Below are 27,261 nucleotides of genomic sequence, written 5' to 3' on the forward strand. Positions count from 1 at the left end.
TATACCTGGTCCTGATATCTACTTAACAGTGCACCCTCATGCTATTCAATAAAACCTGCTCTTTAAGTCAGTGAGAATGTCAGTTCCTTTTATTCCTGTATTAAATGTACAAGGAATTGTCTTCGGTTAAACTACAGATATAAAAATATTGTTTACATCAATCACAGGACATATCATGCAACACTTTCTAAACTTAATATAATGCATAATATATCCTGAACATCAATGATAAGAGTATATAAAAATCACATCAGATACGCAGCTGAAAATAAGGCCAGTTATATATAACTTATGTCCGTGTTCGTGCAGCTCTTTCGTATACATTGGATCCCATGGTGTTACTGGCCAGTATGCAAAAATGTCTGGTCTCAAAAAATAATCCTCCTCACTAATCAGACATGAGGGAGTCTTCAAAGGAACCAATTAAGATTGCACAAAACACTTTAGGGACAGACAGGGTGCCACTTTACAAGATAGATATACATGTATATATATAACCTGGTCTCATCATTGACCTCTGTAATTAGACCTCAGGGATGGTTCATCTCTGTTTTCTGTTTCACCTTGCACAAAGCTAATGAGTTTTGTGATCTTTGCTTTCGTTGTCAGTTCTTCCACTTGATTTGCTGCAAATAAAACAGAAGAACGAAAAACAAGATCAGTGATCTAGCATCATTTTTAATGAAGGCATGTCATAGTGGAACACAAGTTTCAATTGTGCTACAGTGTGTTGTGTTGTTGAAACCAAAAGTATTACACTACACTACACCACACCACACCACACAAAAGCAAACCAAACCACACCACACCACACCACACCAAACCACACAATGCCACACCATGCCACACCACACCACACCATGCCACAGTAAAGGTTCAGTGCATAACATTATACTGCAGAGAAGACGGGACACACATAGCAATCAAGACTGGAGGCTCACCGAGTTGTTCAATGCAGTAATGACATACTGCCTCTCAAGACTGTAGTCTGGAGTCTTTAGTCTGTAGTCCTCTAACGCCGTACGATCCTTCAGCTGAATCAGGGTCTGATTGACCAAGAGTAATTCAATGATTACTAAATCATCAATAGCTTTATGCAATTTTTGGAAAAATTATACAGTTATACAAATTATGAATTATATAAATTATGGTTATACATTTGCACTACAACTACATGTACAGTTATAGAACTCATACATTATCATTCTGACATTGGAGGACAGAGAAGCACTAGAAGGGTATAAGACTAGGGAATGATGAAGCTGTATGACTTTGGAGGATCATAATGTAGTACATTCATTCAAACGTTTCTCACAGCACGCAATAATAGTCAAGTAGCTGAAAGAAACTCACATCTACTACAGTTCTATGGCACTTGAGTTTTGCTGCCAGGGCCAGCCTCTCATTTGGGTCCTCAATGTAGGGCAGATACTTGCTCAGGATCTGTGATGAGGTTCAGAGGAAAAGATATGAATGAATCTATGGTATGCTCCAATGTTCTAATAATATCATCACTTTATATAATGTAATGTGCCTTATGAATAGACGTTGCTGTGCATATAGGTCAAAATATGGAGGAACCATGCAGAATATGTGTATTGATAAATAACTTACATCTACAGGTGCCTTCTGTTTACTCAAGATGTCCACAACCTTCTCAAAACCTATACAGGCCTTCATCTTAGTGCCACCAAACCAGTTCTGAAACAAAGGAAACAGATGTGTCAACTTTCTTTGCAACAGAATGTGAAACAGGTACCACAACTGTTATAATTTCTTTGCCACACAAGCGCACATAAATAAATGTATACAAGAACAATGCTTGCATTTAATCTCTAAGATTGTGACATTTACCGACCAGCCAGGTTTTTGGACAGTCCTTCACCTCAAGCGTTAGTGTTGTGACTGTCAGACAAGACTGGCCAGTCAGAAAACATTTACCATTTCCTACTCAGGTATCTGCTTAGAGATTACTTGCAATTGAACACTTACCTTTGAAGTTAGGAGGGCTTCAATCTCCTTCCACCTGTGAAGTTTGGCCAGGGCATTCAGGGTACTCCATGTGTACTGTTTGTCTGAAATCTGAACAGGGTTCAATCATAAACAAAAGTATTTCATGTTAATATGTTTAACATTCTTGATCTGAGTATGACAGACACAAAAATTAAACAGCCTGCAAAATGGAGTGATGTTGGCAAAACAGCAATCTTTTCTATGCTGGTAGAGAGCAGACACAGTTAGATAGTTATTTCTAATGACTAAAAAAGATGACTAACCTGGAAGTCTCTCTTGATAGACAGGGGGCTTGACAAGGATGACTGAATGAGTAACAACAAAATAAGTCAACTAGAGAACTTAACAAACAACCACACAGCTATTTATTGAAGTCATGAATGTCACAAACCTAACCATGTAGATAACAACAGTTACTACTCTTTTAAAGCCAGATCCTACTTGTTGGTAAAAGTGCATGATGACTCTGACACTTACATCTGACTCATTATAATGGTAGAAGCTGCAGTAGTACAGGGTGGTAGTCAGGGGGGTGAGGGGAAGGTGGGCCTTGGGAGGATGTTCTCTGAAGACTGGATGCTTTCCACTGGCCGCTATTTTCTTGTCTTCTTCCTGAATAATGAAGAAAATATCATCAAAAATATGTGGTCATCTTCTCCTTCTCAGTCCAATGTTTTACAAAGACACAGACGGATTAAGATTTTAATCACTATTGATGCTTATTCTCAACCATCTACGTTTATGTGAGATTTGAGAAGTACTTGAGCTAACATCAGCATAACACAATTTCCCAAATACTTGGAGGAATGTGTACCTCAATCTGTATTTGCCTCTGTAGAAGAGTACACTGGTCCAGGAGAAGAGTGGAGTCTGGGGCTAAAGAAGAGTCATGTTGGAAGGATCTGAAAAACAAAAGAAAAATCACACTGTCATCAGTAGACATTTGCAACTTATTTGACATATGCCTGTGCATGCACCATAAATATCATTCAACCCTGTCAAACTTTGTGTGGGGCATACTCAGTTAACATATATACAGGTAGTGCTTCTACTATGTCGATGAAGGTTAGAGATCCACATAGAACATTATCTGATAAAAAATAAAACAAGCAGCTGTAAGAATTTATCCCATTGCTTGATTAATCCAGTTGCGTGATTTATTCTAGATTACTGGTAAGTAGTTTTACTACTTTCCCAAGGTTAAAAATCATGTAAAACAGATGCTATAAATCTTTAGGAATACAAACGTTAATCCTACAATCTACATCTTACATAGATGGATCTCCCAAGAAAAGGTCATGGCACTTTGTGCTCTTTGGTTGTTCATCTAGTTAATGCCAAAGGTTTTCCATTAGCAGCTTATGGGATCAGGGCAGTCGTTAGCATATGAGAATGATGCTTTTCATGTTTAGGCTGCACCAATTCAATAAATTGTTTCTTGAATTTACCTGCTCCATTTTTTTTCTGATTTGCAAAATGCAAAAAAAATATTCAGGTTCGGACTCAACTACAGGATGCTCATATTTTGGCGACAGTTTTTCCTTCTGTCAATGCAGTGATTTGGTTAAAACTTCAAAATGCATTGTTTGAATTATACACCAGTCTGGTATGTTGACTCCATGGCTCCTATCGTAGCTTTTGGGGCTATCACAATATGCCTAGATTTTTGCCCTGTCACTTCATATTTTATCTAAAAAAAATCTGAGAACCAAGAAATCAATGTAGTGTGGCCTTACAACCCACCTGACAACTGCTGCTATACTCTGTGCCCTGCCAGCTGCCTTGGAGGGGGCGAGGGCCTGCTTGTACTTCAGCACCTGCACAGATCAAGACCATTAAGGCAAACTGTTTCCAATCACTGCAGTCAAAAGCTATATAAAAATGCTGTTTTAAAAGCATTTTAATAAATGAGTACTGGTATCATCTTGGAAGTTCAGTGTTGGTAGAAGTTATTGCAACTCAATACTGTTTCATAATACATGTGAATGATTATTATTACTTACAAAAACATCTTCCATTCTTCCTAATATTCTGAAAAGAGAAACAAGAAAGATTAGTTTGACAGGAAATCTTTAAAAAATGAGCAGATGTTGTACATGTAGCTTTCAAAAATCATGTATAGGTCCACTCTATCAAAGCCTGATTTATGTAATCGTGGTAACATGTTAGAGACAGACCTGTAAATCTCCTCCAGGTCATCCAGGTCATAGTGGCACCACAGGAAGTGGATGAGGTGGTTGATGGCGACAGGTCTCTTAATCAGCTCCTGCTGGAAAATGTCTGGAAGGCAAAGAGTAGGACAACGTTGTAGTTTATAAAAAGGAACACAAGCCTAAGAGTTACATTATAAAAGATGTAAAATCATCCTAGTGTGGGAACAGGAGCTACATTCCTACAGGGAAGCTGAAGCGGGGAGACTGAGGAACATGTGGAGGAGGGACCATGAGGCAGACGTGAGGGCATCTGTACACACATGGGAGCAGCTGGTAGAAACGCCCAGGACTGCACCAGGTGGAGACACCATGGACTATCCCAAGGACGGGCAGTAGGTCTAAGTAAGTAAGTGGGAATCATACTCACAAGAGTTGTGACTGATACTCACTTTTTCTAACAGTTTTCTTCAGGAACAGGACGGCCTGCAGAGGGAGGGAGAATGCACTGGCTTTTACAGGGTGTCAAAAAAAATGTTGCATTCTACATACATCACCAAACATCATGACAACAGGTGTTACAACAGACAGTGAGTACTTACAATGGTGATAGCATCTCCATCATGCATCTTAATAGCAGCATCCAGCAGGGCAAGTTTGTCTTCTAGGGACTTGTAAGCTTCCAAGGAATATGGCTGAGAACAAATATGTACTACATGTCAGTCAAGGCAATGGTACATACTGAGTAAGTTCTACCTACAGACATTATATTAGTTCTCAAGATATACAGATTAAGATCTATCATAGAGACACAAGAAACAAATTGTACACAAAGTCAACCTACCTGTCCTAGAATTATTCTTTTGATAGTTTCCTTCACAGGCAGTGATGTCCACCTTGCCCTTTCTCCTAGCTGGCACAAGGACAAAGGGGAAACATAAAAAGTCTGAATCATAGAATCACATAATAAATGTTTTGTTTTGTTTTGTTTCTGACAAACAGCACATTGTCATTGTGTTTTATGATAAAAACACAAGTACTATATTGAACACATCTATATGCTAATGCCAATTTTTACTGCATGAATCTATAAGATAACTAGAGTTCCGCGATCTCATACCTTCGCCAAATGATGTTACCCTTTGGTCTTGACGAATGTTGACAATTCGCATTAATTATGAAAATTAGGCATTCATTTGCATAAACACTATCTGCCAATGTTCTTCTACTTCACAATTACACATGTCACACGTTTGAATAATCATATCATGGAAGGTAGCAGATTTGTAGCATTTTCCTCATTCTCATTAATTATGCTAATCAGCTGCTGATTTGCATAACTATAATTTTAATATGTCAATCATTCTTTAAGGTACCCACATACCAAAAATCATGATGATCCCTCAATCGGTTCTTGAGTTATCCTCCTTCAAATATTTTTCAACGAATGCTTCTGCAGTTCCAGAACAAGCCGCTAGGGGGTCCAAACTCATGTCATTTCTTCCCCAGTCAAAGAGCTACCTACCATCGCAATTTAGTGAACCTACCATGTCCAGATCATGAGATATCAAAACCGGAAGTTCAGCTGCAGTACCATAACAAGCCGCCAGGGCGTCCAAAATCTAATCAGTTCTACGTGTCATGAAGACCTACCCACCTACCAAATATCAAGACAATCCACCTTAGCCTTCTTGAGTTATCGTGCTCACACACACACACACACACACACACACACAGACACACGAACGCCCCTGAAAACATAACCTTCTTGGCGAAGGTAATAATACAGCAGTTTCAGATATCTAGAATTCCTCCCACTCAGACTACTCCCTGATGTGGCACAGATTATTGGTTGTTGTAATCATTGCTGTAAGAACAACAGTGACGCACCTGAACTTGTCTTCTGAGAAACTGAATCTCTGTTTCCAGTTTGGAGACTTCTGTGGCCGTGACCTGCTTTGCCGGCACATCTATGATCGCTGTGGGATGGGATTGCGGAATATGTGAATTCTTTTATTGTAATAAGCAATTATCTTTACATTCCTTGACAATCAATGTTAAAATGAATATGCATGTACCATAAGATCACGGAGCTGAATATCTTTCATCTACAACTAAACATACTGATATTATAGATGTATGAAAAGAAAAACTTACCATCTTCCAGAGACATGGGTTCACTTCTGGTTATTTTTGGTTTGGAAAACTGCACACTGAGAGAATTATCTAAAAACAAAAGGATAGGCAAGGTTACTTTTGTTGTCTTCAATTTAAAAACCACTGGTATAGCTTGTTCAATGGCTGTCAGGTGATAACTATGGTATAATATTTTCAGAACTTATAGATAATTTATGATGACATACACCTACTTCTGCACTGATACACCATAACAATGCTGAATACACAAGCAAAAACCAACATCAAAACCAAGGTTTTAACTAAAAGATTCACTACTAACTACAACATGTCCTGTTACCCACCTTGTGAACCACCTAACGTGACTGTAGCTGCAGTACTCCTGCTGCTGCTTGTTGACAGAGATCCGCTCCTGTTGGTGGGTGGGGTGTACCGGGCAGACCGGTACTCTGCAGCTGTTGGGTGACAGAGAGATATTTATGTTATTTTAGCAATTGAACTACATGTACTTGTACTATACATGTAGTTCCTTTAGGATTGCACTATTCTCATGCAATCCTAAAGGAATTTGGCCCCTTTTATGCCAAGTGGCACATAGAACATCAAGTTCCTTCATGCTCAAACAAACACACAAACAAGCAAACAAATAAAAAACAGTGCCCTTGTCCTTACACGTGATGCTGCCATGACTGCTGCTGTTGCTGATGTTGCTGGAGGTTTCCCAGGTGATGTCATCGTTGTCATCATCGGCAAACAGGTCTGGGGCGGTGGAGCGGAGAGCGCTGGACAGACGAGCTGCCTTGTTCTCACTCACTCCCAGCACAGTGAAGCCCTGGGAGAAATTAAAGACATGAGGAAGATTGTCATAAACTCTTAGCAGTTTCTCTATAGGAATATATTTGTCTACGCAATATAATAGAAAGTGGCCATTAATTTTTGTTTTCATTTCAATCATTTTAGCCAGGGTTGCCCAGCTCAGTGGTTAACACTGCTTTACACTATCTCATTCTAAGTCTGCTACCATTTTTTTCCTGTTGTTAGTAACAGTTATACAAGAGCATTGCAACAAGAACTCAAATGTCATGTAATGAATGCTGTAATCCTACGATTTTCCATTCTTATGCCCATGATAAGGATTACTTGCATCGGGAAAGGTAGAATATCTGATACAACAGCCACCACAGCCCTGTACAGAATAATTGTTAAGATAATCAGTACATTGGTTAAAGTCTACAATACTTTACCTCCTCCTCATCGTCAAACAGATTCTTCTTGGATGAGGTAACTGAAGACTCTTCCCAGTACTCCTCATCATCCCTGCAAGCATACACAATAGATAAGATACATAATAAACATCTGACTTAAAACTGAGGTTAGAGGAAAAAAGACACTGTTGCCTATAGACTTAACACTATTGTACCGTGGCCGACAAGGACACACCTGCGTCGTCTGCGTGCACACCTGCGTCGCCTGCGCGTATACCTGCGTCATCTCTGCAAAGAGCTTCCCCGTCTGCGCACGAATACCTGCGTCGTGTCTGCCAAGAGCTTCCTCACGCCTGCACAGAAAGAGCTTCCTCGTCTGCGCACGAATACCTGCGTCGTGCCTGCCAAGAGCTTCCTCACGCCTGCACAGAAAGAGATTCCTCGGCGACCTCGCTGCGCGCAACGAAAGCTCGCTGCACGGAAGAATACGTGTCACCCCTGCCTTGTTGAAGAATGAACGGTCCCCTATTATAGGTCAAGGGTCACACCACCTAAAACAATTTGATTCCCGTCTTTTTCTGGGGTTTTGTTGTGTCTGTCCCGTACGTAATAAAATCACTTTTATTTTTATTCATTCATAAAAAAATACCCTATCAACGTGTTTAAAATCATGAGGGAGCAGAATCAGTTTAATGGCGAGGGAGCGGAGTGACCAACGCAAAGCCTTTGAGAATTTGACTCGGGTTGAAATGGGACATTCTGAGGCTACTTGAGGGGGGAAATGTGTTAGCAGGCACGATTCCCCAGTGCATGTTGGATTGTTGGGGTGGCAATAGGTTGATAGGGAACACTATATTGGGTGTACCATTCCTATAGAGGTACCGGTCTTTGCCCTTGCATCTTTACTCCCTTGCACTATTTATCAATTGCAGTATAATAGAATTGTTCATGATTACTTTAGTTTAGTTAACACGTCACTATTGCAATAAATGATTTTAAACACGTTGAATAAAAATAAAAGTGATTTTATTACGGGACAGACACAACAAAATCCCAGAAAAAGACGGGAATAAAATTGTTTTAGGTGGTGTGACCCTTGACCTGTAATAGGGGACCGTCCATTCTTCAACAAGGCAGGGGTGACACGTATTCTTCCGTGCAGCGAGCTTTCGTTGCGCGCAGCGAGGTCGCCGAGGAATCTCTTTCTGTGCAGGCGTGAGGAAGCTCTTGGCAGGCACGACGCAGGTATTCGTGCGCAGACGAGGAAGCTCTTTCTGTGCAGGCGTGAGAAAGCTCTTGGCAGACACGACGCAGGTATTCGTGCGCAGACGAGGAAGCTCTTTGCAGAGATGACGCAGGTATACGCGCAGTCGACGCAGGTGTGCGCGCAGGCGACGCAGGTGTGCGCGCAGACGACGCAGGTGTGTCCTTGTCGGCCACGGTATTATTGTACATCAGATTAAAATGTGCCCAATGCGGCAGAGACTGTCATTCTCACATAGGACTGTTCCACCATATCCGAAGCTGTAGGACTGTTTATTAGGATTTTACTATGGTCAATACTGACTGCAGGAGCCTACATAAAAAACATCAGAGCTAATTACATATCTGTTGAGATATCAAACTGAATATCAAGTACAAAAGGTATTGCACTACTACTGTTATTAGATATGGATGGCATGTGTTTGTTTAGGAAAAGAGAGCCTAAGTTAAACTTCCAATACATAGGCTTTTATTGATGTCAAGATAATCATAATTTGACTATCCAGGGGCCATGTTGCACGTTGGCAAGTGTAAATATCGTAACAGCATGTTGGCGTGTTTCAAAGACAAATTACACTGAAACCCAACATGGCGTGAGTGGTGTCATATGTATAGTTACACTTACGCTGCAGTGAAGGCTTGAGCTGCCATTCTGGCTTGATCCTGCATCAGTGGATGGAGAAAGAAAATAGAAGTCTCTGTCATTACAAGGTATCAAGGTATTACCTTACATAAACTTTGTGCCAAAAAGTTGCCAGCTAAACATATCTGTAATATGATATAAAACTATAGCGAAATTTGATGTCATTTTGTCTGAAACTCAATCTTCATTGGCATCCAGCACCGCCCCCTTGTAAAAGTTCTAAATTCATAACAGGTGGACCAAAGACAGACCTGGAAATTACTTCCGTGTTTTAATTTGTTTCTTGGAGCGTCTTACGCTCTAGTTCGACCACTGCTTTACGTGGATGATTTCTGCAAGTCATATGTGAGCCCTGAAAATATGAAATGTTGGCCAGAAACTAAAAATATTCCGAAGAAAACAGACACACACACACCTTACTTCCGGCCATTCTGACCTCTCTGTAACCCGCGGTGCATGCTGGGTACTGTGTGTGACCTCTGACCGTACTTCCGGTTACTCGTGATGTCACTTCCGTATCCTTTCGGGAACTTTCCTTACCGGCGAATATTTACCATTCACAAATCAAGGAGTGGAGCTCCGAGAAACTTCCCGTCTCAGGCGAGGAATCAGCCCGAAAGATGGCCAAGTGGGGAGAGGGAGACCCCCGTTGGATCGTGGAAGAGAGAGCGGACGCCACGAACGTGAATAACTGGCACTGGTGAGTTACATTGTGCGGATGTTTTGGCCTGTTGTCAGGAGGTTGTGCCCATATTTTCCGTACGAGCGCCATGCCGCGGCATGTCACGATACCAGCTGTCTTTCCACGTCTTACATGGCGATGGGATCGCCACAAAAATCTTCGGCATTTTGTTGATCAAAAAAACGTAATACGTGTCCTTGAATTGACTCATTGTTAGAGATCGAATACACTAGACCTGTTGTGATTTCGTTTGAAAAATCCTGACAAAAACGTCCGAACACAGCCCCCCCCATGACCCACATGTCAGATATGTTGCGTCATGAGATCGGATCACGTTGTCTTGTTATGGAAGGAAACAGGACAACAGACTCGATTCCGGGGCATATAAACCACAAACTCTCTCTTTTTAGTAATAGGGGAATAGGAAAAAATATAGCTGGCCTACATGGTAATGAAATCAGCAGGAGCTATAACAATAAAAGTATCTACAAATTAAGCTGAAACCCGAGGGACAATTATGTTTGGTCCAGTCCAATTTCCATAGGAGCTACATCATTAAATTCATTGGATCATTGATGTTGCTATCACCATGGAGAATGATGACAGAGTGCTGTCCAAAACATCAAATTACTAGTATTTTGTCATGTTGTACAATAAACCAAAAAGAAGGTATATGTCTCTCGTAATGGTTGATTTTGAGTTTGACTGCTTTTCCTTCAGGACAGAGAAAAATGCCACCCCCTGGTCCAAGAAGAAATTAGAGGAGCTGTTGGTTGGGCTGAAGATAGAAGAAGATGGAGGTGGGCGTTTTTCAAGTTGAATCAACCTAGAATTCAAGTAGCCGTGGCGACTCTTGATTCGGGCTTACATTGCATTACCCTCAGCAAGAGTCGTGGAAAGATCCATTGGCAGAATTGCACATTTCCCGTTGGCTGCACGATGCTCCGTTTTTGACCCGGTTTTTTGCTGTCCCGAGCTTCCCTACAATATAACTCCACAATTGGCCGGGTTGCCGATGTTTAGATCAGCCTAAATATTCCACAGCGCGACAGAAAAGTAGTAAAATAGCTAGTCGGCACAAGCTGACGGCCATCTTGGATATAGTCGGGAATGTCCGCTACCGCCGTCGGGAACGCTCGGTAGCCTTTCCGGTTATAATCGGAGAGCTTTCGGTCGCGCTTCGGTAATCGTGACGCTACCGAGCGTTCCCGACGGCGGTAGCGGACATTCCAATATGGCCGCCAGCTAGTGCCGACTAGCTATTTTACTACTTTTCTGTCGCGCTGTGGAATATTTAGGCTGATCTAAACATCGGCAACCCGGCCAATTGTGGAGTTATATTGTAGGGAAGCTCGGGACAGCAAAAAACCGGGTCAAAAACGGAGCATCGTGCAGCCAACGGGAAATGTGCAGTTCTGCCAATGGATCTTTCCACGACTCTTGCTGAGGGTAATGCAATGTAAGCCCGAATCAAGAGTCGCCACGGCTAGAATTCAAGAAGAAATCTAAAGGAATAGTACACATACACACATACATATCACTAACACTAGTAGTAACAGTGGTAATCACAGTAATGAATTGAAACATCCTCTTGGATGGGACGAAAAGCTGGAGGTCCCATGTTTGAGGAGAGCCTTGAAGAGAAGGGCTCCTTTCCGATGTAAGTGGTTCAAACCTTATACTACTAGTACTGTTTGTAGTTACAGTCTGGTTTACACAGCTTATAACCACTCTACAAAACTGGTGTGTTACGCCCAAAGGCTGTTTACCAGTTGTGCAAACAAAAAACAATTTGCTTTTCAGCCTGAACTGACTGTGAAGTTAACATGTGCCCTATCTTGTCCTCGTCACAGTGAAGTGTCAGATAAAGGACATCTCCAAGATTGAGGGCGAGGCCACAATCAACAACAGAAAAAAGAAGTTAATCTACTTTTATGAGTGGGAATTAGAACTGGAATGGAAAGGTATGCTGATGTTATAGATATGTCTGTTTTGTTTTGCTATTTTTTTTCCTTTCACATAGGTCATCTCTCCTTTCTGTGATCAAAGCATAAAATGGCCTAGATTGGCAATGTGACTGAAAGGAATAGAAGTAGTTAAGTTTTGAAAGCCTATGGTACCAGCAATTGACTTTTGTTGTAGCTCTCTCTAACATCTCAATGAAAGCTTACTGTAATTTCCTTAGTAAATCATAGTCCAGAGTCCTGAGTAAAACAGCTTCTACCCAACACCTTTTTACAGGCGGCCTTGAGGAGAGTAAAACAAGTTTTACTGGCAAGGCAGAAATACCCAACCTGAGTGAAGAGAATGATATTGAGGACATAGATGTGAGTATCCTCCTTGTTGTCTTTAGTTAATCTTCAAGATAGATTAAATCTGTAAATTACTGTAAGGCATTTGAATGCCTTATCCTTAGATCTGCAGTCAGTTATGTTTGCCAAGTAGGACATACTGGTATGTTGTTAGTTGAGACTGTTTAGCTCACACTTACTTTTCCCTCTGTCCAGGTAAATGTTTCTGTGAAGTCTAATTCAGACGAGGCCCACAAAGTCAAGGAAGTCGTCAGGAAAAAGGGTTCAGACATCATCAGAGAAAGGCTCGGCCAGTACATTAAAGATTTAAAAACAGGTAGCTTTCTTTCTGTCAATTTACTGTATCAGTTGTTGCTCTCTTGTAGATGCACATGTAAAGTCCCGATGCCCTCTTGTATTGGCATTAGTTAACAGAATATCTAACTCATGCTTGAGGTGCTTTGTTTATGAGGGAAACGTCTTTTTCTTTTCAGAATTTTCCCAGAACTTAATTCTTCCCTCCAAAGATCAGAAAAAATCTCCAACAGCAACAGAAAAGAAGCCGGTGGTCAAAAAGGTAAGTTGTTCCTCCATCTGGAATTTGCCAATTCTTAAAGCATAAAATTTGAGTCAGCATCAATTTTGTTAAATGCTGATGCCCCAAATGCTCACTGATATCTTGTCTGTATGTAGGATATGAGCGCACTGCCAGTTGTCAGTAAAGCAGCACCAAAGGAGCAAAACATAGGTGTGAAGATCAACACACTCACGTACAAGTACCAGGAGGACTTCCTCTGCCCACCTGACGAGCTCTACACCACCCTGACAGACGTGGTGGTAAATCCTCATTACTTACTAGACTTCTGATCCACACCTAAACTCAGCACAATATGTTTGAAAAGTTGATTTTGGTCAACTGTATCTGTGCTGTTCCTTTATATCAAAACACATGCTGGGTGTATCATTAGAAATCTTATCGTAACAATCACGTAACAATAACGGGTACCACTTTGTAAGAATCATGCATTTGTAAGATGATCATTGCGACTGACTGTGTGTCTGGGCTGCATTTTAGAGGCACTTTAGTTAGTGAGAATTTCCTACTCACAATTAAGTTAATAGAATATCAAAATGTCAACCATTGCTATGTTGTTTCCCAGAGAGTGCAGGCCTGGACACACAGTCCTGCAGAGATGGAGACAGAAAAAGGCGGCCCTTTTGTACTCTTCAACGGCATGGTGGAGGGGATCTTTGATGAGCTGGTAAGGCACACATAAGCCATGACATTCTGATGTACTCATATTATAAGCTTACTTGGCTAGATATGAAAGGCAATTAATTATTGTGATGCATTTTGTCAGTCTTTTACAAATACTAATACTTTTTAGTAACATAAAAGTGATCTGAAGCAGAGAAAATTTGCTTTCTTTTTACTTTATTTTTGGTGTATTTGAAATTTGTCATTCACAGCGTTAGTGTCGCATGAACATCATTTCCAATGTGCATTGTCTGTCCCTGCAGTCCTTCCCTAACAAAATTGTGATGAGGTGGAGGTTCAAGTCATGGCCACCAGGTGAGAAAAGCTCTGTACATGTATTTGTCTCTTACATCTCTAAGATATGACAAATTATTAATTACAAGTTCATTGACACCTTCTTTTGCACTTTGACTTCAGCCATGTAGCTCACATGGATGGGTGTTGCTCAAGTTTCAGTAGCATCATGTGGCAGAGAGATGAAACTACCACTATAGTTTAAGGCTACTGTCCCCAGTTTGACAAACCCTGTATAATAACACATAATAGACTAGGGTAGTGAGGAATGAAGACCTTACCCAAGGGTCACACATGCATGCTTGTTGACAGCCAACATTTGAACAATCTTTTTGCCATCAGTGAACAAAACACTGCTGCTTGAAGCACAGCTGACATCTTACAGATGTTATAGTCATATACACTGTACAATGAAGTTGTTTCTGCCCATATCTCTTACTGAAATGTTGCTTGTATTTCCCCAGCACACTACTCTGTGGTGACCGTGCAGCTGATAGACAAGCATGACCACACCGTGATGAGGCTGACCCAGACTGGAATCCCGGACAGCGACTTCGACAGAACGAAGGCTGGCTGGAGACAGTACTACTGGGTCCCCATCAAGGACACGTTCGGGTTTGGGGCCAGGGTGGGAAGCCTTTGACGTCCGAATTTGCAATTGGAAGTAGGAGTAGTGTGAAAGTCTGCCTTCAAACTGTAGTCAGTGACTGTGGAAAGAACAACTTCACTCCATCATATTCATTAGCTGTGACCAAACAACTCTGGCATTGTGAAGTTTAGCAGGAATATCTCAACATACAGGAATGATATCCCATCAGGTATTGATATTGAATAAGAAGACACTCCTCTGTGGTGTGCCCATGTCTTCTGTAAGAATGCTTGCCAGTAGGATTGTTAGTGTGCCCCACATCTCTTTAGACTAGTGATTAGGAGAGTTTAGGAAGCTTTTGATGCTAGTGTATTCTCAATGACTTCCACATGTGCATGCAAGCTCAAGATTTTTCAAGTAATGCAAGTGATCTCTTATGTTCTTCTCAATGGTAACAAGAACAGTTGGCTTTCAGTCTAAATCACAATATGCACCTGTGGTCATTGAGGAATATCTGTAGCTAAAAGCAAGTAAAAGTGACAGCATGTACAGGCTCATTGTGTCTGAAAATATCCAGCTTGCATTCCTGTTTGATAGAAAGGAGTAGCTGGAATCTATTTATTTATTAGCAGTTTTCATCTCCCATTTGAATTGGTTGGTTACTTCGTATTTTCAAATTGTATACTCATAAGATTTGATCACATGTACAACACTGGTAGATATATCTCTACTGTGGTCATTTGTTGAAGTGCATGGTACAGTCCATTCACCAGTCCTTAGTATTTTACAGCCCAAACCATAGCAATGTCTGTATGTTAACTAGGATAATGTTATTTCTTATGTCTTTGATTTTATGTCTAGGTTCTTTAATTGTGTCAATGCCATGATTTTCCCAAGACACACAATGTTTTTAATTTGAGTTTTCAACAATAAAATTTTTAATTTTTATTTCGCATGCTTTCTCTTCGTAGGATAGTTTCAATAGTAGGTTAAAATTGTAAGGAACACATTTTTGGTGAGCAGTATGTTTCATTATATCTCAATGCTAATTCCGAGCATTTATATCTTTGATTAAACGGTTTCTCCACTGTGGCATTTGTGAAAAAAAATGATTCCAACAAAGTGCTAGGGAATATCTGAATCAATCATTTATTAAAATGCAACAAATTAACTTGCAATATCCAATCGACTAAACTGAAAAAGATACACAAAGGATATGGCTCTTGAAATAAAGGTTCCTTTCTTCAATACTTACAACACAAGGGAAGGTATCAACAGTAGGTTCTGTGCACCCCCCTCCCCATCATTGCAACATTGGTGTGAGTCTGCTGCGGTGGTGCTGCAGACTCAAAAGAATCCCTATTTTAAGTTATCATCATCCACTTGCCACTCCCCTCAGCCAAGTGGGATATGTACCATTCCAGATCCATACATGACTCAGCACGGGAGAGGCAAACCTGCTTAGTTAGGAGAATTTGTCTGAGAACTTACACTGGCTCCCTTTGGACAAAGTAACACGTCTGTAGTCTGTACAAAATAACACGTTTCTCCTGGTCAACCCTGTACTGACCATTAGTGACTGTCTTCTTACAGCCTACCCAGAGAAAAGAATTTACGATAATATCTCTGTTCTTTAAAAAGTAGTTCTATTAAATTATTATTTCCGTACACTAATTAATGTCCAACAAAAGGAACTCAATAAGAAAACTTGTCTTTGAGGAATGTAAACTCTGCTGTCTGTGGAACTACACTTCATACAAAGGAGACAATACTCTGCAAAACAAATATTGCCATTGATATACACAGTCCCTGGAAGTTCTGTCTTACTAATTCTTCAAAATTGAATGTGCTACACTTCAAGGAATACAATACAGGTGCCAGTATACAACTGAAAAGCAGAGTAAACCTCTGATGTGGACAACATTTTTGTGCACGCTTGAATGAATGTCCCTTTTACGGAAATCTTTATTACAGCGTAAAAGAACCACGTCTGGTGTCTATCTTGTAATCACTTGTCGTTGCTGACTGTTGGCGTGGTCGGTTCTGTGTTTGCGGCGACGAGTGGCAGGTTGGTCTCGATCAGCTTCACCATCAGGTCCACCGCGTCCTGAGCTTTCCCTGGACCTGTTCTCTGGCCCGACCGCTGCCCGACGGGCTTGGCTTTGGGGGAGACGTCGGAGTCGCTTCCCGACTCGGAGGTCGCGCTGCTGAGCTGCGGTGACGTCTGGTCCGCGGCGGTGGAAGTGGAGGGCTGCGGCGAGTGCGCACGCTTGGTCGCTGCTTTGGTCGGTTCCTTGCTCGGTTTTGGCTGCTTGCTGTCCTCTGATTTTGTACTCATCCTCATTTTCTTGACAGGTGTTTCATCACTCTCACCTGAAAGAATGCATAATGGTAAAATAATTACTAGACTTGTACATTTCCTCAAAAAACAGGCTACCATTAGGGATAATTCAGAGACTTGATGCACAACAATACCTGCTGACAGGATATCACTTTTTGCACAGCTTCAGATTCAAATATTAGTCAGAGTGACAGCATAGAAGACCTACAATGTAAGCATTCAAAAGTTTTGTACAATATCAGTCCCTTCTTACCCTCAGTGCTTGAGTCTTGAGCGGTTTCCTTCACTTCATCTTTACTAGTCGCCTTCTTAGAAGCTGACAGCTTCTCTTCCTTGTCCTTTTCTTGGCCCTCCTTGTCCTTGTCCTCCTCCCCCTTGCCCTCCCCTGCCACGCCGTCTCGGAGCTGCTGGTAGCGCTTGCCTGTCGCCAGGATGTGCTGCAGACTGGGCAGCAGCATGGGGCTGAGGGGGGTCTGACCCAGGACTCCCAGCAGCAGGGACAGCTCACGCAGGTCCTGCAGGGTCACAAACGATTGGTATGTTTTTTTACGTGTTGATTTCAGGCTTAAACATAAATGTACATACAGACAGGACCAAATGAAAATGTAAATCTTAATGTATGTACAAAAGTGAAAGTGACCTCAAACAGTTCAGCTCACTGAAGAGCTGCTCTTCCACTGGTCATGACGGAAAAGACAGACATTATGTACTGTAACAGCATTTACAGGTTCATTGTGCTGGGGAAATTTCCCTAGCTCTTTTCGATAAACGCAATGACCAAGGTTTAACATCCTTTACTTAATATTGCAACCCTTTCCAATAGCGTGCATGTTTGGTGATTAACAACTCCCAACATCTTGGTCCAGGAAGCAAGGTGGCTAAGCACTGGACTAAGCACAGTACCATAGAAAGAACACTGGAAAGCTACCAGTATTAACAGTCTGCCATGCATTGGTTACTGGTGATCAATGAGTCTTACCCCGTTGAGACTGCGCGAGGTTTTGAGCAGCTCCTCTGGTGTGGCAGTGTCAATACTGGTCTTCTCTGCTACGATAGCCGTCACCACGTTATCCAGGAGGGACTGTCTCACTACCTGCTGACTGCACACGCCTTCTGAGTGAATCTACAGACAGAGAGAGAGAGAAGGTTGTTGTTTAACCCTGTGTGCCAGTCTTTCAATCTCTATTCATATCAATCACATGTACATGTAGTACTTCTGAATTGCTTTGACCTTATATCTGATCAATGAAACACAGGGCAAGTACAATACATACAAGTACACAAATTGGACAAATACACTGCAATTGACTATTGTACAGACGGATGGTCTAATGAAGAGTCATCCCAGACAACTAAGCAGCATGTGTTTTTGACAAGTCTAGGAAGACTACTTCAGTACCAATGGATTTTCTTATCAGATATAAAAGTAGCAAGTATCAGGCAATCACTCTTGAGCTTCCCGACCCCCCTCTATTGCTTGTACATTTGTATTTTTGGCAAAGAACTATAGCTAGTAGTTGTCTGCAGAACGCCAAGGAAACACAGACTAACCCTTGGGAAGAAGATGGCGAAGAAGGAGAAGATGGTGTTGTTGTTCAGACAGACCCGCTCCTCCATCAGGATGGCGTCCACGTAGTCTGCAAACGCCGGGGACGACATCAGCCTCTTGATGTACGTCTTGTCTATGTGCTGTGGATTCCATCAGTAAGATAATGTATCATGTACAAAAAAAATTTTCTTTAGATCAAAAACATTTTATTGAAACCATACAAAGAATAACAATGACACAATGCTACCATTATTCCATATACTGATGAAACATATCACATCCTGTATCTGCAATCTTACATGAATAGCCTGAGGCTTGCCCTGGTATCTTAAATTCTGTGAAGATACATGTAGTGAGTGCCAGTAAAGATGTACAGATTCATGCAGTACAGGTCAAACTTAATATAAACAATGCTACATGGACAAGTCTCACACAGTCTTTATTCCCATATAATCCATTGTTTTATAAATGCCAAGGCCTGCTAAAGATTTAGGACCAATGGTAAATTACCTGTGAGTTATAAATGTCCAGCCATAACTGAGGGAAGAAGGTGTAGTGGAGAGGGACTCCTTCATAGGCCACCAAAGCACCTGCAAGTCAAGTGGACATCAGTACAGCACTCCTCCATGGCAAACATACATCTAGGGTTGCTAAAATTAATGTCAATACAACAAATTTCTCAATCAAAGTGAACCATCTATCCATTTTCTTTAGCATATCTTAGAGATACACTTTGTCTGACGCAGGTACATGCACATTTACAACACAGAAACACAACTGGCTGAGCAGAAAAACTTAAGCCAATATGGCAGCTGATTGTTGTTGGCTACTTCTTTTTTATGCTTAGACTGCAGTCTTCAGCTTAGTAGCCAGGCTGTTGGTTTGCTTGACGGGACACTCAGCTTGATGCTGATGTAGAACACTGTTGTGGGCATTGGTTCTACACTGTTTCTGATTGTCAAAGTTTCTTGCCGATACTTACTGAGGTTGATGAAGGCATCAGGCATGAGATCGTGGTTAGCTGCCACCCGGCACAGGATGTCGATGAACTTGTGATAGGGGTAGAAAAACTCGTCCATAGCACGGTCATAGTTCTCATCTTCACCCTGGGTACAGCAGACATTCTCACAATTATACATCTTCATTCAACACAATATCATAACTGACTTTTACTATGAAAGCATTATGTTGTCCTCACATGACATCGAAATATTGAACGTTGCCTTCAGTAACATGTACTTAAATGTTTGTACTGTGTAGCGAGGCTCACTTGGAAAAAGTTGTGAGTACGGTACTCACTGTAAGTTGTGAGTACGGTAACCTACCCTGTGTGCCTCTGCCTGGTTAGGGTGGAGGAACATCTGCATGTCAGGGCGGGGAGGACGGATGTTGGCCTTGTTGGGAACAGCCTTGGTTCCACGGTGGGGGAAGAACGGTCCTAGGGTGACTGTAGAGACAGAGAAGGAAAACACAGACTCTCTTAAAGCTGTGTAGCCAAGCACAGCACATTCCAGCAGATAATCTTATATCAGATCAGACAAGTATACGAATGATATGTATCTACAGCAATCTTACAGTAATATGCTTCTTAAAAAACTTATAGTGCTATATTCTTTAGCTTCTGTGAATACATAGATTTAAGATATTGTTTTAATAGTACTACCGGTAGTAATTTTTTCCAGCATGTGGACAATAGCAGCTGGTGACTGAATCCATCACAAAAATGCACATCAAAAGTAAGCTTCTGTTATTTAGCAAAGCAGTGCAGGTCATATGTGTAACAATTGAATTGGTTCACAACAAAGGACAAAAGCACAGCGAGGATAGGATCAATGGTATCTTCTAGTGCAATTACAGTGCAGTCTAGTGCATTTACAATCTGTTACATAATGCAGTGTGCGCAGCAAAGGTATGTCTACTGACAACACACCACACCACACCACGGGCACATCTCACACAACAAAGTGCAAACTCCTATCATGCTTACATGCCATGTGGTAGTGTTCCACAATACCTGGCACATTGGTTCTCTGGAAGTTGGCGTGGGCATGCTGCAGGATGGGGATGAAGCTCTGGGCACACTCCCGGGGACACAGGGACACCAGCACCTGCAGAACCTCTGTGGAAGTACAATGTGTACACCAGATATAAGTCAGTCTATGGAGAAAGAGTATCTCAGATAGCTCACTCACATATCAATTCAGATACTGATTTTTTATCTATACAGGTTATAAACTCGTTCTCAATCAAATGGATGCTAAAGGATGGTCGATCACTCACACGCTTGCTGAAACATTTGATTCTTCAGAGAATTTATCTACTTGCTTGATTTATTTTGTACATGTACTTGATACTTGATACTGTCTACAGTCGAGTAAGGCTTCTTCCTGCCTGTTGTGGACTGATCTTAGAAGCCTTCTTCGTACTACCCATTACAATGTTTTATTATTACATAATGTTTGACCTGGTTGTCTAACCTTCAATGATGTAATGAAAGCCGTTTAGGTCATACATAGGTGCACCAGAACTTCCACATAACATTATGTACTATGGACAAGAAAAGAATGTCTATACTTATAGCTGGATGGATGGTGTTGACTTACCGAAGCACTGTTGTCTGACTTCAGGAGGGGTGTAAGAGTTGAGCAGGGTCATGAGTTTCCTGCCCAGCTCCATTTTCTCCTGCCACTGTAGTAGGGCCTGCTTTACTTCTGATGGAAAAAAAGTACCAAAGTGTCAGGGATAGAGCTGTTTTGTACGTTTCACCAGCAAACTGGTACAGTCAAACCTGACCAACTGGCCACCTCTTTTAAGCTGGCCAGTTCGCTATTACAACTACCTTTTCCTGGTCCCATTTTTTTCCATAGGTGCAAGCATTAAGTGACCTGCCAAAGACGACCACCTGTCCACTTTACCTCAGTCCCCTGTGGCCTTTTTGGGAAGGTTTGACTATTACTTCTTTTGTCCTATTGTTTAGTTGAATTCTTTTGATAAACTCACATCTTTTCCCCCCACACTAAAACCTTAGTCACATTCACTTCTTCCAAAAAGCCCTAACCATTCAAGTACAAGAGACTATTATCCTTTTACATTGAATTTCATAATATCTACAGAGTATCCACACAGTAACCCAGCTGAAGTCTGACTGTTGGCTGACCTTTTTTGTCCATGTACTTGGTGCAGGTGTCCAGTATGGAGTAGAGAATGGCTAACAGTTCCACCAGGTCTCCTGTCACATGGCAGGCTGTGGCCTCATGGAACATCAGGTGTAATGTGTTGAAGGACTGGGGAGAGATCAAGCACGCAAAATTACACAAGTCAAAATAAAACAAAAAACATTTCATTGGGAACAAAAGAGGAATATTTCATTCAAGTTGATGCAGAAACAAAAAGATTTTATTTTTCCATTGCTAAGAATAAAGAAACAAAATGTTATTAGCTTTTACTTTTGCTGAGCACAATTTAGTGTTTAAACAGAGCTAGTAACATATCTCTATACACTGTATTCATATTGTGCTAGAAAACCAGCAAAATGTTTCCCATCACATTCTCCAAAATACAAAATCTCTACAGCCCACTTTAATTTACACCTGTCAGTGACAAAGCAGATGAAAGTAACTCCACCCACCTCACACATGAGACTCAGTCCCTTGTGGCAGGCCACCTGAAGCCGGTCCTCATCACTCTCCAGTAGGATGCGGAATGCACTGAAACAGCAAAACACAGAGGACTCAGCACAACACAGATATGATATAGCAATATCTTAAGCTACAGCTGCTCTCCTCAAAATTACCAAAGCATATTGGTGTACTGCTCTCACACTCACTCACTATCCAGTACTGCACTTTTTGAAATGTATTACAAAACTCTGAGAGTTTGATCACCAACAAAATGAGGCACTGACTTTCTAAATCCCCCACTCCTCCCAAGAAAGCAAAATGTACCCCACTGAGCCTGCTATCACACTAGACTATAACCAGCTATCATTGATAATTACTTCTAAGCCAAGCTGCCATTTCTACCAGAGAAGACGATGGTGCACAGTACTGGAAGAAGACTCCTTATGCCTGTTCAAAGTTGTAGAAGATCAGAAATGTGAAAATCCTTTAAGTCTTCTGTTTTGAAAGTACCCTTAATCTAACTCCACCATGCATAACACAGTAGAAGGGTCTGCCAGTCTGGTTGTCTACATGCTTCGTTACCTAATGAGAGTTCTAGGGAAAACCTAGGTAAGCACACTGTTTTACCTGATGAGAGTGGTCCAGCAGGACCTGCCCTCCAGACAGTTGAGGTAGCAGTTCAGTGTGGCACGTTTGAAGGCTGCGATGTCCTGCTGTTCCTGCTTGGTCATCTCTGGTCGCCTGGCAACAAACAGCTGCATCAGGTGGAACAGCTCTTCCACAGCCTGGGGGATGACAGGCAGGTCATGTGAAAACTGTAGACTGGTGTTCTACTTGTTACATGTAACATCATGTCGAGCACCAAAGTTGTGACAATCTTCAGGGGGTCTGGTGGCATGCTCCCCTAGTGAAAATTTTGAAATCTTGACCCTCTAAAATGTTAGTTTAATGACATCTCTTTTCACATCTTTACACCCAAAGATGACCTTTTGGGCAACATTTTTTACCGTCATGACCGAAATTCTGCCAAATGACACCGGCTAGAACACTGCTGTAGAAGCATTTATTAATATATGTAAGTATCTGTTGCTAAAATCTCAAGGCAAGAGTTTGCCGTATTTCTGAGTTTGCAGTTTGCACATAATCGTAGTAATGTAATGCAAAACAGAGCACATGTTCGTGGTGTGATAAGTCCTTGGTGTGATGAGTTCACAGGTAGAGTCAGTACAATGAAAACAATGACACATGACAGCAGAAAGTATCTCACCACAGGGTACTGGTTGGCGTGCGGTGTGAGGTTTTTGAAGGCCCACTGCATGTTCTGGTGGGAGGCCAGCTGCCGGGCGAACTGAGCAGACATCTGGCAGCACATGCGCAGGATGGCGTAGTACGCAGGCAGCATGCCCCGGTTAAACACCACCACCTCCTGGTCATCATGGTCCGCTCTGGGGGGGGGGGGGGAACACGTTTTATTTGAGCACAATCCAAAATGTATACCAGTAAAATATAATGAGAATTAGGTCCAGATCTTGGAACATCAACATGGAAGAAAAACATAAGCAAAGCTATCCAGAATTCTTACTACAATCTCTAAAAGAAAACAGTCATCACTATACATTTCATAGTGTCAACCCAAGGACAGTTCAAGCTTGCACTCTGCCAACCCTCAAGATCTGAAGTATGTCTATAAAAACCCTTGCAAATATAGGACAACAGATGATAAACCAGACAGCAAGTAAATAATAGTTTTCCAACTAATGTAACCAACACCCCTTTAATCCCTGCAGTTCTATATGGAGAAGCAGACTGAGTGAAACTTACAGTATGTAGTTGAAGGGAATGTTCTTGGTGATGTGTGCGTTCTGAATGATGAGCTGGATGTTTTCTGGGCAGTCCACACAGGCATGATGCCAGAACAGCAGCAGGGCCTGCAGCACCAGGAACAATAACATACATGTAATATCAAACTATAACACTTTTAAAGTGGACATTAGCTTGGATACAAAAGGGAAATACATGTCCTCAGCACAGCTTAATAAAAATGCCACACAATTTTTCAATTTCTGTTAGCTACAGATACTGCACAATAATGTTTCAACTTGTGGTTTCTTAGTAATTTACAGATTATACCATCCATGTAATGTAATGTGTCTGTCTGTAAACATGGTGTAAAGACTAGTCCACTGCTGCCCATCCATGTCAGTGACCCCAACAGCAGTGATATGTGTACTACTACTACTACACTACTACTACTACTGCCTGGTCTAGTAAAGAGTTGTTGTTTCAGTCATAATGATGGACGTTACCTGTTTGTTGTGGTTGATGGGGATGGCAGGTTCTGTCAGCTTAGGATGTAACACTTGCCACAGGTCGTTCACATACCTGGTCAACTGTGGATAGAGAATATGAGACTATCAATTAAAAGGAAAAGGACAGACCTAACATCATTTTAAACAAGCATTTACCAAAATATCTAATAGGTTGTTTATAATCTTTGAGTCATTTATCATCTCTGTTATAAATTGCTGCAGAAGCCAAATATTGTTTGTAAAAAAAGTCAACTAGCATGCTTCACTTGGATTTCTATGGATAAAATGACCAGCTTGCAGCATAACTGAAGACCAGGCACTATACAGTCCCATAAGTACTACAGGAATATCTTTCCTGCAAAGTTCTTCATCTCTAACTTACCATGAGCTTCTCTGTTCTGGACACTAAGCAGTAAGTCATCAGGGCAAAGTATTGCACAAGTTTGACCGTCCCGTGGGCCGTGTGGTCAGCATAGATCCGGGCACGACCCAACAGGCGCAGGAGCAGGGAGTACACCTGGGCAAGGACAGTACATACATAATGTTATCAATAGAGTTTATATATGCTAGATACCGGTACTGTACATGGCCGAAACACCAGATCTAGAGTGCTTCCATCCAACTCCGTCTGCCATCCTGTATGTTTTGTGTCCCCACTCCAAACTTTCTCTGCAAGGACAGGTTTTGCATCTTCTTAGAAAGCATATTACCCTTTCTCCTTTCATACTCCATATCTCAGGAGGAAGTTCGTTCCAAGCTGAAAGCTTCTTTCCTAAAACCACACGACTATGGAACAAGCTTCTTAGTGAATGCTTCCCAAATGGGTACAACCTTAAACTTAGGTAAACAGACATCTGTCCTCACAGTCCAGTACTGTAACCCAAAACATGTGAGTGGCTCTTATGAGCCTTATTTTGTGGTGAAAATTGAAGTAAAAGGTGAAAAGTTGCGTAGATCAGTAGCTCACCTGGTGTAGGATGGTGGTGGCCTCAGGTGTCATCATGATGTCCTTGTTGGGGCTGTGGAGGTTCCGTGCCGAGCGGAACATCTGTCTGAAGTGGTTGTTGGGGACCAGGGAAGCCAACAGGAACCCGGCAGCTGAACAGGGAGGGACCAAGGACATGTACATTATTCAGGAAAATATAATAAAGAGCACTGAGCAACCTACAATGTAACAACTAACAAGGATGACAAATCTTTACTTGTCAAATACATGTACTTAGTTACTTCTAGCAAACTTGGACATGGAGAAAAATGCCCTCTGTAAATTCTAATGGGCATACTTCAGTACTAGTGTACAGTACACACTGGTGTCACTTTCTTGAATACAGGAATAAAAATCTGCAGAGGATGCCATGCATTAAATTTACTTGCTGTAGCCTAAGATGTAACAAAGACCATTTTTGTGATCTAGTGTAAAAGTGCTGCCTGCTGGTACTCACAGTTCCTGACCCTGATGTTACTGGAGGCCAGTAGGTACATCTCTGCCCAGGTCTCCATGGACTGCAGCACCCAGCCGTGGACTAGCTTGTTACGTGGTGTCTGGATAGCCAGCCAGTCAAAACACTGCTGCGGGTTGTACTCAGTCACCTTAGGAAAAAAAGTATACACTTAAACCTGAAAGCAAAAACTGAAGTACAAGAGACATACACTACATATTAAGGACAACCTGGCCACTTTTTGGTGGTCCCAAGGATATTTTTTTTCTACTAAGAATCCTGTCTATAGTAACCACCTGTCAACAAAGACCATATTTTCTTCTTGAGCAGGTATAACTGTAGTTATTCCTACACATCATTGTAGAAAGAAGTTGATAGATGTACTATGTACACCAGAAAATAGAAATGCAGGGCTCTTGTTATGATGTGCTTATATGATCTTGTGTGTTATACAGAGGGGAGGTTATTCGACTTGCCAAAAGATGACACAAACGAGACTCACATCCCATATCCTGTTGAGGATGAGCTGTGTGAAGGAGGGCATGCCCGGGGGACCCCCCAGGAACTCCACCAGCATGGACAGCAGCTTGAAGAAGGGCTGCGAGCCGTCGGGGTTCAGCTTGGCGATGGAGTGGAAGATCATGGACACGATGGCCTCGGCCAGGCGGGGGTTGTAGCGCGTCAGGCTGAAGATCAGGTTACATGTCTGCCGCAGGTTGATGTTGTCCCGCACCTGCTGGTACAGGAACGGGAACCCCTGGATAACGGGAAAGGGGAGAGGTGTTTCAGAAGGCAAATAATGAGCTAGTTCACTGTTTGAAGTGGGCATGCGCTTTGTGATGCATTATGGATAACATGTCAACGTTGAAAGACCCTGGCTATTCTTTACACATTGCCAGGGACCTTCAACTTTTTTCACACATTGCGAACTATGAAGGTAATGCAGTTAGTCCCAATTGATATTTTTGCAGTAATGCAATGTGGCTTTGCTACTGCTAATGTTGATTTTGTTATGTTTTGTACTGTTTTTTTTTTTTTGTGTGTGTGCCCTCTCTTTCGCATTGCTCTAAACTGAGGATAAACAGAACTGAACTGACCTTCCCAGTGGTGAGCACGGCCAGGTCGTTCTGTGACAGGCTGAGCTGCCTCTCGGCGCGGGACGTCTCCACCAGCAGGGCCACCAGGGCGATCATCTTCTCCAGTGACGTCGGGCGGTACTTCTCCTCCGGCAGGGTGATCACATCATCATCCTCTTCCTCCTCCTCATCCTCAGACACAACCTCTACCTGGGAGGAGAGAAGACACATTCTTGTTCATTTATTGTACATCAGTGAAAATGAGGCTAATGTAGTGGCTTATGTCTGACGCATGTCTACAGCCACAGCCAACTTTGCCACACAGCTAGATCTTTCTGGCAGTGAAAAATATCTACTAACGTTGTGCCACTTAATGGACCAGATGTGCCAAAACAGGTACGAA

The 27,261-nt window shown here is 41.9% G+C and overlaps 3 protein-coding genes across 3 annotated transcripts in view; 1 reads left to right on the plus strand and 2 right to left on the minus strand.

The window, feature by feature from the left end:
• Positions 1-74: 74 nt before the first annotated feature.
• Positions 75-9,873, minus strand: LOC109472179 (spermatogenesis-defective protein 39 homolog). Its single transcript, XM_019771772.1, has 21 exons — positions 9,826-9,873; positions 9,393-9,430; positions 7,544-7,616; positions 6,972-7,131; positions 6,644-6,754; positions 6,321-6,389; positions 6,054-6,142; positions 5,008-5,076; positions 4,766-4,858; positions 4,616-4,649; positions 4,191-4,293; positions 4,017-4,044; positions 3,757-3,830; positions 2,828-2,915; positions 2,491-2,625; positions 2,277-2,318; positions 1,993-2,082; positions 1,615-1,701; positions 1,354-1,443; positions 942-1,046; positions 75-626 (listed from the first exon to the last, which is right to left on the minus strand). The coding sequence occupies exons 1-21, from the start codon at positions 9,838-9,840 to the stop codon at positions 606-608; spliced, it is 1,614 nt and encodes a 537-aa protein (XP_019627331.1). The 5' UTR covers positions 9,841-9,873; the 3' UTR covers positions 75-605.
• A 13-nt stretch (positions 9,874-9,886) lies between these two features.
• On the plus strand, positions 9,887-15,472 carry LOC109472190 (activator of 90 kDa heat shock protein ATPase homolog 1-like). The gene is made up of 10 exons (XM_019771786.1): positions 9,887-10,110; positions 10,813-10,892; positions 11,946-12,056; positions 12,334-12,419; positions 12,600-12,720; positions 12,878-12,960; positions 13,077-13,220; positions 13,544-13,645; positions 13,905-13,956; positions 14,400-15,472. The coding sequence occupies exons 1-10, from the start codon at positions 10,031-10,033 to the stop codon at positions 14,576-14,578; spliced, it is 1,038 nt and encodes a 345-aa protein (XP_019627345.1). The 5' UTR covers positions 9,887-10,030; the 3' UTR covers positions 14,579-15,472.
• A 178-nt stretch (positions 15,473-15,650) lies between these two features.
• Positions 15,651-27,261, minus strand: part of LOC109472159 (ubiquitin carboxyl-terminal hydrolase 34-like) — a 33,787-nt gene continuing 22,176 nt past the window's right edge. The window contains 20 exon segments of the mRNA XM_019771733.1: positions 15,651-16,897; positions 17,119-17,380; positions 17,845-17,988; positions 18,417-18,554; positions 18,925-19,004; positions 19,397-19,520; positions 19,740-19,861; positions 20,402-20,533; positions 21,018-21,125; positions 21,572-21,698; positions 22,043-22,121; positions 22,662-22,819; positions 23,302-23,479; positions 23,856-23,962; positions 24,341-24,424; positions 24,726-24,860; positions 25,311-25,441; positions 25,786-25,933; positions 26,285-26,539; positions 26,880-27,068. Coding sequence (XP_019627292.1) covers positions 16,533-16,897; positions 17,119-17,380; positions 17,845-17,988; positions 18,417-18,554; positions 18,925-19,004; positions 19,397-19,520; positions 19,740-19,861; positions 20,402-20,533; positions 21,018-21,125; positions 21,572-21,698; positions 22,043-22,121; positions 22,662-22,819; positions 23,302-23,479; positions 23,856-23,962; positions 24,341-24,424; positions 24,726-24,860; positions 25,311-25,441; positions 25,786-25,933; positions 26,285-26,539; positions 26,880-27,068 — 3,066 coding nt within the window. The 3' untranslated portion in view covers positions 15,651-16,532.

This window comes from Branchiostoma belcheri, unplaced genomic scaffold (assembly GCF_001625305.1).
Source record: "Branchiostoma belcheri isolate BF01 breed outbred unplaced genomic scaffold, Haploidv18h27 scaffold27, whole genome shotgun sequence".
Classification (NCBI taxonomy): Eukaryota; Metazoa; Chordata; class Leptocardii; order Amphioxiformes; family Branchiostomatidae; genus Branchiostoma; species Branchiostoma belcheri.